We start from the raw sequence: 13864 nt of genomic DNA, 5'->3' as shown, positions 1-13864 counted from the left end.
GTTCAAAGCATTCCTGCGCGCATGCCTTATAAAGTTTAATTGGTAGTTCATGTTCCATGGACCTCCGCTTTCGCTGTTACACCACATTACTGCATTGGCCGAATCGGATTCAAGAAGAAGAGTGGATTGCTTCGTGATCTCACTGTTTATGGAAATTGATATGGCTCTATGTATGGCAAGAACCTCTGCACAATTGATCTCAATAAATGGTATTGGAGATGAGAAGAGGCACATGAATTTACCTTGATGATCTCTCAAAATTCCGCCTACTGCTGAGATTGCGCTTGCCACCATTACGGAGGCATCCACATTCCATTTAAGCACACCATGCTTAGGAGGGGACCACGACATATATGATGGCTTTATGATTGACGACCCCGTCATTCTTTCTTCCACATTCCATTTTAAACAATGAGGATTCCTTTGAATATCAGTTGGAGAATAAGGGAAACCAACGTCCCAGCCTCTTATCCACCATCCTAATCTTAAAAGAATTAGGTCATGAAGGTCCTCAATTGAAGATGTTGATTCTCTAAAAATTCTGAGGTTGCGCTCCTTCCACACCGTCCATATGATAATGAAAAACGCTGTTGTCCATACTTTTTGAAAAAAACTGCCATTTTTCTTTGAACACTTCCATTGAACAAAAGCGTTCATGAGGTTCTGCAGGAAAACCCAATTAAAACCCCACAGCTCCAACCACCAATTCCATATTTGGCTCGTCACTTTGCAATGCAGTAGTAAGTGATCACATGACTCCGAAAATTCGCAACAAAAAATGCACGAGTCGTCGTCTGCTGGAATGATGCCAATTGAAGCGAGTTTTTGCCTCGTATTAATTTTGCCCAACAGGGCTATCCATACAAAAACTTCTATTCGATGAGGTACAAGACCCATCCATATCCCTTTTATTGCATCTGGATGAGGCATTGGTTTGAGCTTGTCCAGTTGATGAGTGAAAGATTTCGAGGAGAAGTGCCCCGACTTGTTGTGCACCCAGATTTTGTGGTCCTTTTCTCTCACTAAGGGGAAAGAAAGGGCCCAATTTCCATTATTGAACAAGGCCCCATAAATATCCAAGGCGGCCCGGTTCAAAATATAGGGCACCTTTCATTTTCAAATCAAGGGTACATTTTAAGTTTTAACCATATTCTTCTTCCAATATATTGTTCACTCCGTTCTTTTCTTCATCCTACGTATTTTCTTACAATAACCTAGAAAGAGTGACCGTAATTTCTTTTGTTATATGCTAGTATGAATTACAAAAAGCTAATTTTTATGAGTGTGTGATTGTAGACAAATTGGTCGATATATATATGTATAATTTATTTTATAACATCTAAAAGTTGAAGTTCTCATACCATAAAAATCTCAGTAAGAATATATACTTAATTGCTAAAGATTATAAGATCTGCTATATTGTTAAATTCATATTATAAGGTATTTTATTTTACGTATATATCTATAAATATAGTTTGAGAATACCTACAATAATAAAAAAAAAATACTTTGAAAGCCATAAACGTCTTATACACTTCCTCCATTTTTTAATAGTAGTAACATAAAACCTAGTCACTATGAGCTAATTCTCTTTTTAATATTGGGTTTATCATTGCCTAATCTATACTATTATATCAAAAGGCGTTCCTAAGCAAGGAACGATGCCACGTGGCGCCTTCGCTCTGAGTGTTTCATGCAATGTAACCCATGTACACTAAAAAAATAGAAAATGAATTAAGTAAGATTTGATCCCATGATCACAAGCATATATACTAATGACTTAACCGCTAAACCAAATGATATTTTGATGTTATATACTTCAAAGTAAAATATTAATAAATGAACAATATAATTACCCGAGGCATAGCCCGGACCTAAAAACTAGTTTTAATTTAAAAGTAAACGGTCTCTTACAAGACAAACTCTAGAGTCTTTAGAGAATGCTTTCATAAAAAAAAAAAAGGATCAGAGGACCAAGCTAGACAGCTAAATAAAAATAATAACTTTTAAAAGTTAAATATGAGAATATAAAATGAATTACCATTTACTTAAAATTTGGTTGGAGATCATTGTCTTTATTACATATTATTTACCCTTCATTGATATAGAGTGATGAGTTATTGTCGTCCATTCATGCAAAGCCTAAGTACCTCACTCACATTCCTATATAAAGGCACTATCGATTGCACTCAGGTTCACCACAAGAGTAACACAACTAACTCTCTTTTAAAAAATATAAGCCTTAGTCTTAAGCAACAAAGCTAGCCATATGGCTAACGAGATGTGGGGTGTGAAATTGGCTATGCTGGTTGTCGGGCTCCTTGTTATGGTGCCCGAAACCACGCAATTGAACGTCGACCACCCTCTTTTTAGTGTGGTCCAGAGAGTTAACCTCGAGGCCGGCCCCTTCTTGGGGCTGGTCATCTCTAGTGGTAGAGATGAAAAAATTCTAATTAACTCCACTTATTTCACTCCTCACACATCTATTCCTTCCCTCACCATCTCCGGTAATCCTCGATATTATTACAACTTTCCATTTTAATTAGGGATATTTGATGGATTGATTTTGATAGAGTATAAATTTATTTCCGGGGTCTCAGCCATCAGTTTAACCTTTTGATTGAATTGATCCTTTGACATATTTTATTAACACTAAAGATTACAATAGCAAATTTGATTAACAAATAACCTATGATGAAGTAATAATTTGGCTAAAATTTGCTTATGCAGGAAGAAAGTTTAACATTGGAAAATTCAACGACGTCCCTGCAATCTATGTTCTTGCTGGAGAGCCATTGGTAACATTTTTGGATGCGTTTTTATTTTTTACATATTTTATATACATTTGCATGCCGATTGGTGACATACTAGTATATTAATATAGTAATAATACTAGTCCTGTATGCACGCAATGCGTGCGAAAACAAATAAAAGGTCAATTGCGTAATAATATATACGAAAAAATTGTTCATAAAATTCATTGTATATTTTTCTTTTGTTTTTTGAAAACCAATAAATAAAGGATGATGTAAATATTTTGTTAATTAAGGATATAATGGTGAATTTGTATTTTATTACTTAAGGATATGAAAGCGTTTACTATTTTTGATGTGCCTCTCCTCTTCCCTTATATAATAGAGATACTACGATTCTTCTGTTGATCTCTAGTGAAACCATCTGACCTAATTAAACCTCCAACTATTAGAAGTACTCCTTCATAACTTTTTAACTCTTTTTTTAAAAAAATGGTTTTCTCGCACACTGACCTTTTATTTATTTTTTATTGTGACTTCGACAAGTTGTTATTTAACATTATAATAGTAGTTCGACCGGGTCAGTGAAAAAGACTAATAAAAGAAGTTGCGGTTATTATTTAGGTTGCAATATTTTTCTTTTGCAAGATGTGTTGCAATTGTCCTGATAGTTAAATTGGTACATGGGTAGGCAAATGTAGGTGTGACAGTTCAGATTCTTCTAGATACATTCCGTATCACTGGGGTCATCAACTATGGTGCTGCTGCAACTGTGAGCAACAAGGTGTTCATTGCTGATGTTGTTGTGCCCTCACAAGTCGCTTACACTGGTTCTTGGAGTTGGCAGGTATGTTCTCTTACAATAATTTCCAAACAACTTTAATTTACATAAAAGAAGATGAGAGTTTCATTAGCAAGGTAGCTAGTAGCATGGGTACTTTTTCTAAGTCACGGTCTCATACTCGTACCCGATACGATACGTTTTTTTTGTATGAGTACGCGTATTCTTTCCTAAAATTTCAAAATCTTGCCATTTTCTGTCCCGTATCCGAATCCGCACCCGTATCCGTATCCATCTATGTGCAACATAGCCTAGAAATATAAACGTACGTCCAGTATAAACTATAATCATGCATTCTGAAGATAATAATATGTATGTTACATGCAATGCATGGTTAATGATCCTCCCTAATTTTTTTTTTATTTTTATCGCCATCCAGAAAGCATACATTAACTTAAAAACTAAATACCTAAATGCTATTAGTCCATGTGAAGATATATATAGGTCATTAGATCATGAGCTTTATGACATCCACCTTAAAAAGAACGGAGTTTTCTTCTTTAAAAAAACAATTGTACCCAAGAATTCTCTCCTAACAGGATATTCTTTATTGTTAATCCATAAATGTAATAGAAACTACAGTTCAATTAATTATTGATCAAAAATTACTAAAATAGACAATATAATTTTAATATAGAAGTAGACCTAGTCACTAAATGGATTAAACTAGTCACCGAAAGAAATTAACCTAGTTACTATTGGACTAATTCTCTTTTCAATATTGGGCATACCATTGTCTAATTATAATTTAAAAGTAGACAGTCTCTTACAAGATAAACTCATTATTGATTACTTTGCGTTAATTTGTTTTTACCAAGCAGAACTCCGCGGATTCCGATTCATTGAAATCGACCGCCACTACAAAAATGGGGCCATTTTAGCAACAGTCAAAATCCGTTGCTATTTGCAGAAAATTCGTTGCTAATTAGATTTAGCAACAAACTAGAAACAAAAAATCATAGTTTCTAAAAGGCTTGTTTCCATATGAGTTTAGCTACTAAATTCAAAATAATTTCGTTGCTATCTTGCATCAATGCTAATATGGTAGCTATATTCGTTGATATGTTGTGGGCATCTGTTGCCAACTCTAACAACAAATGATCGATGGTTGTTGCTGAAAGTGGCAACGAATTATAAATTTGGTTTCTAAAATTAAGAACAGATTATTTACAATGGTTGCTATAATAGCAACAACGTATTAGTATGTCTATTGGAAATAGCAACAAATCATTCACAATAGTTGCTAACAATAGCAACAAAATATCCACAATAGTTGCTTACAATAAGCAACATGTTTACTGAAAATGGCAACAAAATATTTATTTTGTTTCTAATATTGGTAACAAATTATATACTTCGGTTGCAAAAAGTGGCAACAAATTATGTATTTTAGTTCCTACGTCCACTACTAAAATTTGCAACAAATACTTTTTTTGTTGCCATATTTAGCAACGAATTTTGAAAATCATTGTTTCTTTTTAAATTTAATCTGCCTTTTTTTGGTCAATTTTCGATTCGCAAACAAAAATCTAAAACTAAAAGTAAAACTTCTAGTACAACAATCATAACAAATAATGAAAACTTTAATCAAAAGTCGATTCATAGCCTAAAAATAGAGTTTACAAAATAACCAAACATCAAAACAATGTAATTTCTAATAATTATAGTTAAAAGATGAAAATGGAGATGATCCAAGGCTCAACGAAAAACTGCATTTTGAGTTAGGAAAAGAACTTGATCTTCTATAGTCTTCATAGCATTTGTTGTTTCATTCAGCTTTTTTGTTATTTCTTCGAGCTTTGCCTTTGTCTCTTCAAGCTCCTTTGTTTGCTCTAAATTTTTGGAAGTGAGTTCTTCAACATGATTTTGCAAGTTAGTCACTAGCTCATTTCGCTCCTTTCGTGAACTTGGCTCATTATGTGGTTTCACATAGTAGTTACTCCCAAGACCATATACCCTTCCATTTTTCCATCCACCTAAAGCTTCCAAAAGTAACTCTTCATCTGTTTTAGGATTCTCATCCTCTAAGTTAGCAGATTTCTTTTTTTGAAACTCATCCTGTCAAAGGGTTAAGATATATAAATAAGGCTTAACACTCTTATGTTCTAAAAACAATCAGAACTACATTATCTTACTAAAGTAGGTACTCACCCAAACTTTTTGTGATGTCTCGTCCACAAACTCTTTATTCTTATTAACATGACATTTTCTATATAACTCAGCTGCAGTAGGCACACGCTTCAATTCTTTCTCCTAATCAAGTCCAGAAATCATATAAAAATGTATTAGTATTTTTTATCACGATATACAAAAATCTGCAAAAGCGTCTCCAAATTCTGCAATTTTTTATACTTATCTTCAAATATAGAAGTAGTATTTTTTCTTCCATACAAATTGAACTTATTCTTCTACTAGATAACAAATAAATAAAGGAATATCCAATGTGTAATATCCCTCCCCAAAAAAAAATATAGGAAAAAGATGTGCATATATAGATTATTGAGGATAAACATGCCCATATTCCTGTAGTGACTATATTCGTGTTGGATAGTGCTCTAGTTTGCCAAACTTATTTACTGCAAGTGGAAACTCTAAGTCAAGAATAATTGTAGCAATTGAAATAGCAATTCAAGTTTCATATTTCTAGTAAGTTAACTCTTATGGAACTATGGGCTTTTTTGCAGTTCCACTACAACCCCCTTGGAACAAACATATGGTGAAGCCAAAGGTAAAGTAGAGTGGTCATTGGTTCAAAAAATTCAATGCGGTGGATCCCAACATTGTGCAACTAACAAGTCTAATTACTACAACATATGATGATACTTAATGCAATAGAGAAGATAAAACAAGTAAATAAAAAGTATATCTTTTTCCCTCCGTAAATAATGGTAGCAAACTTAATTATCTCGTTATGTTAATAGTCTATTAAAAAAATATTTCAATTATGATAATGGTATATTAAACAAATATTATGATAATGGTATGGAGAATACTATTAATTGAATATCACAAGAAAACATTAAATTTAAGCTAGTCTAAAAATAAAATAATGTGTTCGGAAGCCATGAAATAATAATTGTACTTATCGATCTTTTTGTTGGAAGGAGAGAAATTGATTTTTACTTGTTTTTATTTTCTTATTTGTATTTAGGCTCCGTTTGGTAGGGCGTAAAACGTTTTCCCGGAAAACTGTTTTCCTCTATTTTTAGTTTTACATTGTTTGGTTGGCAAAAGAGTGTAAAACCATTTTCCCTTGGGGTAAAATTACTCTCCCAATGATGGAAAACCATTTTCCTTTCAAAATGAAAGGAAAACTATTTTCCTTCTCTCTCTTGTACACTCTTCTCACTACCTCCTTACTTTCCTTTTCATTTCATCATTTTTCTTACATCGAACCAAACAACGGAAAACTAATTTTGGAATTGTGTTTTCCATTGTAAATTGTTTTCCATGAAAATCATTTTACATTGAAAATGTTTTACGCCCTACCAAACGGAGCCTTAAACACAAACTAAATAAACAAAAAGTAACGGAAGTTACTTTTCGAGTCCTTAATAATAACTTTTGAAAGTTCACGTCCTTAACGATAATGTATGGCAAAGTTGAGGGCCTTATTATATACTTAACTCAAGAATCTATAAACAATTGAGCTAAGCTACTTAATTTACTTAAAACAACAATTTTCTAAACACAATAAATTCAAGGGAGTAAAGTGATAGAAGACAAACCAGTTCAATCCTAATTTGCTCAGTTGATTTAGATCCTTGACAGTGAATAGGAATTTTTTGTCCAGGCTTCTTTCTATTGAGAGAGTATGGGTAGACTTCTTTTTGAAGACATCAGTTGCTCTAATAGCTGCAATTCGTTTTTAATGCTTGGGTGACACCATTTTGCACGATAGCCTTTTACTTTAAACATCTACACACTACTCCTGTTAGTCGCTAGAACTTCTTGTAAATTAAAGTGTTATTATACCAAAGCTATATTAATAGATAAATTAAGTAACAAGAATGTTAACTAACCTTCTTAAACATACCAAAACATAACTAAACCAAAATAAAGATCAAATTTTTAACTCAAAAATGATCATATAGTAGTCAAAGTATGATTATAATGAATACCCATTACATAAAATCAAAAATTCAATACAAAAGAGAGAAAAAAGTGGACTTACTAGTAAGCGAGAAACCAACTTGAGGGATGAGAATATGGTGTTGAATTTAGCTACCTTGTAAAGAAGTTGATTGTAGGTTATCAGAGTATTAGAATTCACCATAAATCTGAGGGCACCAAAGTGAAAACTAATGTAAATTGTATGACCACTAAAATGAAATACTAAACATAAAGGAGACAAAATACGAAACATAACAAGAATAAAAATGCAAATGAGTTAGCATTCCCACCTTCAAATCCAAGATGCAATTTTTATCAATATAATTGATACTCCAAAGCAAAAGAAGAAGGATGAGAAGTGGAGGGAGTTGATCAATAAAAACCTAACTTAATTTTCCATCAAAATATTCATGAATTTGCTATGCCATGAACAAGAACCAATGCATATATTTAAGGGAGAAGAATTACCAGTTGAATTCGCGAGAATCCGAGCCTTTTTCGCAAGCAATTGACAAAAATGGGATGGAGTTGACGAACGTGATGAATACTTGAAGATCAGTTGAGAGAGTTGAGGGAATTTGAAAGCTTTCAACTACTGTTGCGCGAACTACCAACGTGGGTATGTATCTTGCGCATATTGTGGCTTGTTGCTTGGTATTAGGAAAAACAAAAAGAGAAATTAATTAGGAAAAAAAATGCCTTAAAGAAATGAAAATTAAATGCAGTGTTTGCTTTATCAATCCAAGAAACTAAAATATTGATTAAAATAATATAATTTGAATATCAAAGCCACCAAAATAACTTTTTTTATGTAACTAGTTATTAGGCCCGGACTATGTCTCGGGTAAGAAAATATTTCATTTATTAATATTATACTTTATAATGATAACACTAAATACAACTTGGTCTAGCGGTTAAAACTTTAGTATATGAACTTAAGGTTATGGGATCAAAACCTATACTATGCAATTTCTAATTTTTTTAATTTACATGTAAATTGTCGCTTATAATGGTGTTCTTGATGCCGAGTAAAGAAGAAGTGATGTTAATAATTGAAGAAGAGAGTTTTTTTTTTTTAATTGTATTTTTTAAGGGGAAGAAGTGGGATAAATTGGATATATTGGATTGATAGACAAATCTAAACTAATTCCTACATCCACGCATAACAAGCACGCCTAGAATTTTTTTTTATTTTTATTCAATAAAACATCACGTACAAATTTTGTTTTTGAGGGGAAACATCACATACATACTAATAAAATACATATTAAAAAAAAAAGTGTTAAATGAGATAATATTAATTAGGATGACATTTCTTCCACTAAAATGTTTTTGACTTTACATAACAGTTGATAAAATAAGTATTAATTTAAAGCTGTAATTTTTGCCCAAAATTGTAGTAGTGTTTCTCCGCTTCAGTGCGCCAACCTCGTCCTTAGAACCCAGATCAATCGGTGTAGCATAGAGAAGAATCAGTGTGGGTGAAATTGAAAAGGGTCGGTGTCTATCTTATAGGGCATTAATAGAAATTGAAGAAATTGAAATTGGAAAAGTAAGGTAAGGGAAAGGGCATGGGAAGGCTCCTTTCAATCTTGTCTTCCAATTTTTTATGAAGGCAAACAATTGTGCCCAACCGCCAATCGTAAATGATGTTTAAATTAGTAGTACTCTTTTTAACTTTTATTAACCTACAACAAATGTTTAAAAGCTAATTACTTAATTTTTTTTGATAATTTTTAAAAGCTAATTACATTAAGGAAAACTTTAAAGTGTTACCTATTTCGAAGTTTTTAGTATTAGTATTGTAAAAGTGTCTCTCATTTCAAAAATCATAGTGTTACTATTTTAGAAGTGTTACCTATTATAAAGTTAATAGTGTTCTAATTCTAGAAGTGTTACTATAAAATGTTACATTTTATAAAAGTGTTATGTTAAATGTTACAAATGGACAACATGAAAAAGTATTATATATATATATATATATATATAATATATAATTATATAATATATAATATAGAAGTGAGTTCATATGAGAGTGCATACTTACATGAGAAATGCGAATGAATTTAACACCCTATAACTCTTATGAATAGTGATGTAACTATAATGAAAAAGTGATATAACTCCAAAAAAAAAGAATATTATAGATAGAAAAAAACTCAAAAAAAAAAAATTTGGGCTCAAAATTTTTTAGGGGCAGTATAACTCTAATGAACAAGTGTTGTAACTCTAATCCAATCGTGTGGTTGAGATTCATTCTCATTTCTCATGTAAGAAGCATTCTCATGTGATCTTGCCCCTATATTATATATATATATATATATATATATATATATATATATATATATATATATATATATATATATATATATATATATATCTTAAAAAGTGTTACGTTAATGTATTACTTAAGGTTAATTATGTAGGAGTGAATTAAAATTTTAAAAGTAAAATACAACTCTTTTTTGCCTCAATTTGCTTTGTCAACCTTATTAAAACCATGTTCTCTTCACCTTTAGAAACTATTATTTTAATCATTATAGTGATAACCAGTTTGCAATCACTAAAATTATTTTGAGAGAAAATAGATTTCATGTAACTAATAAGGAATACGCAAGTTGAAATATACCTAAAACAAATTTCATCTCTCGCTAACTTATAATGAATTCGAAAGATATATGATTTCAAATTTTACCAATAATATCGTTTACAATTCCATGTTCGGAATATATGGATTTCATTAGTTAAGATTGCTTGATTTGTAAGAAAGAGTCATGTCCTCTGAACCTTGAACTATAATAGTATCTTACAAAAGATTTTTATTATAATTTATGTAGGTCATGTCATTTTCCACTTGAAAAATAAATACACGTGAAATTAGGATAAGTAGTTGTACTTTTAGAGAAGTTTCTAATATAAAATCATAATGGTGCATTAATTCTATGATCACTTGATCTTCACTTAGTGAAATTATTTGAATTTAATTAATAAGGACCTGTCATTTTAGCTTAGCCTTATTGAATGAACTTATTATCTTAGTATATCGTTATTTATCTAACTCAGTTAACCATAATTAATAATTATATGAAATTATTAAATTTTATTGACATTAAATTTCTTACGTGCTATGATGACTTATTAGAACTAATTTACTTGAACTTATTAAAAATTATTTAAACTAATATGAACTTGTCGTATTTTTTTAAAAAAATTAGGTAAACAAAACAAAGCCTTATTAATTAAAATTTATAATAAATTATTAATCTTGTATGTATACTTGGTGAACACTTTTTTTTCGAGAACTCATGTGAACTTAATTGTACTTATTTAAATAAGTAAAAATAAGTTGAAAAGAATAGGAACAATGGCAACAAACTATAATTTGTTTTTGTTTCTAAAAAGCAACTAATAGAAAATTTGATGTTATCTAGAAATATATAGTAAAGTGACTTGTTTCCAGTGTAAACAAATAAAATATGAATTGCTATATGTTGTTGCTAAATACAAATCCAACAATTTTATTTAATTTTTCAAACTTTCGATAATACAATATATTCATATTGTTCAGCAACAAATTAAAATAACTTGTTTACAAAAGCAACAAACAAAAAATTGAATGCCAATTTCGCAACAACTAAAAAGACTACTTGTTGCAAAAAGAAACACGTTACTAATTAGTTGTCAGAGTTGTTGCTAAAAATGATTCGAGGATCTATTAATTTATAATTCTAAAAAATAATAAAAGGGTTGTTCCTATTCTAACAACAAATAATCAAAATTACTTGTTTCTAATGGCAACGAATTGAATATTTGTTTCCAAAAAGGAACAAATCAAAAATATGATGCCTTCTAGCAACAAGTAGTAAATTGACTTGTTTTCAGTGTCAACAATGCAAATATTCGTTGCAATAAAATGGTAACAAATTGAAAATTTGATGCCATCAACTATAGTGGCATTACAATAGAAACAAATCAAAACTTTGTTTCTATCATTTGTTGAAAAAGACAATACGTTGGTGACAAGCAACAAAAATTTTTTTATTCATTGCTAGAAATCAACAAATGAAAAATATGTTGCCAACCTACGTTTCTAAAATGCCCCCATTTTTGTAGTGCGCCAGTTTGGTTTTTGGAGACTACAATTTACCAGAAGCAGGCGAAAATTCTTTGGGGGTTGTTTATGGAAATTCAGTTCCCATTTACACATCAACAAGCTCAAAACAGAAGAAAGCCTATTGGATTAACGTCCACTCTGATTGGGTTCAGCTTGCCTCCCAAATCAATTTTGGTGAACGTCCTACTGTTCACATTGGTTCCGATGTGAAAATTGGCACTGCTGATATTTATGTCAGCAATGTGGCTTATGCAAAATTCCTCAACTCTAAACTTGGTGTGACCGCTGTGGAAACCGAAAGCGCTGCCGTTGTCACGGTTAGTATTTCCTTACATATATATCGTAATTTGAACTAGTAATGCGACAACTAAATCTACAACGAGCTGATACATGTATACTATATATTTGCATGGCAAATTGCATGGGGTGCTTGTATATATGATTAAGAATAAATCTGCTAAGATGATAAATGTGTTTTTTTTGTTGGGATATGCTAAATATTTAAGGTTTAGGCTGGAAAAATTGTCTCGAGTTATCGTCTTATATACTCGTGAAGCGTGCGAAAGCATATAGAAATTTTCATATATAATAAAGAAAGAGATACATTTTTTTTGTTTAATTAAATTAGGTAGTTAGCCTTTTTTTTTTCTCCTTATATTTTTCATTTTTTTGGTGTCATACATTGCCTCATATAATTGAGATTTTTATACAATAACTAGTGCAAACCAAGGGAAAATTCTTATTCTATAATATAGTTTTATTAATTAGCCACGCATGACACACCTAATTATTAAGACACTTTTTTTTGTCGGTAGGTGATATAGAGTTATTTTACAACTCTAGAGGATCCCAACACAAGTACTTGCTTGTACTATCATTTTATCATAAAATTTGAATTTTTTTGTTCCATAACATATATATATATATATATATATATATATAATATATATATATATATATATATATATATATATATATATATATATCACTTAATTGTGTAACACTCATTTATATTAATAATTTAACATTATATTTTAGAAATTCTATTCAAATTATATCAGATCATAGTTATAAACTAATTATAACAACCAATAAAATAAAGTGAGAGACAATTTTTCAATTTATGTTTCAATATTAATAACCAGTAACTTTAGTTTAGTTTAATCTAATATTGTCTTGTTTCTATATATTTTGGTTGTTTGTGATATAGACTGCCATTGCAAATGGAGTTCCACACATAGTGTTCCGTGGAACATCAAACAGACCTGGATCCTCATCAGACAAGAGATTGTCCGAAGTCACCGCCAAAAATGTTCTCAAGACGGTTGCCAAGTTCGTCGACGCCGCCTACCCTATGCCCGCCATCAGAAAATACTCCATTGTTAACTAATTAAGTTTCATGCATGTATCTGTTTCTTTTGCTTTGTTGCTTTGGCAAATAGTTAATGCTAAAAATAAACAGGGGCTAATGTAGAGGGGTGAGGAGGAGAATATATATGCTTTGTTGTTTTTGTTTTGAGCTGATGTATTTGTTGTGAAATTGAATAAGAACAAAAGAGCTACTCTTTTCGGTCCCAAATATACATGTGCAGTAACTGATACTCCATCCGTTTCGAAATATAAGGCACACACGATATTCGAGATCGAACTTTGACCGTTAACTACTCTCAATTTATGTTGATAGAAAATTTTAAAAAATAATGTTATTATAGTATTTTTCAAGACGAATCCAACAATATAATTTTTATTTATCGTATTTGAGAGATATTTGTGGTCAAAACAAATTTTCATATATGAAAGCCTACTTTTCCTTATATTTCTCTCTATCTTCCCCCTCTACTAAATCGTTATGATATGCATGTTTCACAATAGATGATGTCAGTGAGGAAATTTCTTTTATGATTTAATATCATACGTGATTACATATTTACATGATTGATTTCTTCTTGGGTTGCTATTCAGTTTTACAATAGATGATGTCAATTCTACGTCTCCGAACATCAAGTAAAAAAATTTATTTCAAAACTACTTAGATCATTAGAT

General features: G+C 30.9%; 1 protein-coding gene across 1 annotated transcript; it reads left to right on the top strand.

The window, feature by feature from the left end:
* Nucleotides 1–2187: 2187 nt before the first annotated feature.
* LOC104888268 (bark storage protein A) lies at nucleotides 2188–13400 on the top strand. The gene is made up of 5 exons (XM_048640875.2): nucleotides 2188–2507; nucleotides 2731–2798; nucleotides 3445–3600; nucleotides 11821–12138; nucleotides 13032–13400. Exons 1-5 carry the CDS (start codon nucleotides 2270–2272, stop codon nucleotides 13209–13211), a joined length of 960 nt encoding a protein of 319 aa, XP_048496832.1. The 5' UTR covers nucleotides 2188–2269; the 3' UTR covers nucleotides 13212–13400.
* The last annotated feature ends 464 nt before the right edge of the window (nucleotides 13401–13864 follow it).

Source organism: Beta vulgaris, chromosome 3 (genome assembly GCF_026745355.1).
Source record: "Beta vulgaris subsp. vulgaris cultivar EL10 chromosome 3, EL10.2, whole genome shotgun sequence".
In the NCBI taxonomy this organism is placed as follows: Eukaryota; Viridiplantae; Streptophyta; class Magnoliopsida; order Caryophyllales; family Amaranthaceae; genus Beta; species Beta vulgaris.
This window is presented reverse-complemented; position numbering and strand designations above follow the sequence as displayed.

Bases quoted from the DNA above. Each gene is read 5' to 3' on its own strand.
- LOC104888268 (XM_048640875.2), top strand. From the start codon at position 2,270: ATGGCTAACGAGATGTGGGGTGTGAAATTGGCTATGCTGGTTGTCGGG. The intron at 2,508-2,730 runs GTAATCCTCGAT...TTGCTTATGCAG, and splicing joins TCCTTCCCTCACCATCTCCG to GAAGAAAGTTTAACATTGGA. The intron at 12,139-13,031 runs GTTAGTATTTCC...TTTGTGATATAG, and splicing joins AAAGCGCTGCCGTTGTCACG to ACTGCCATTGCAAATGGAGT.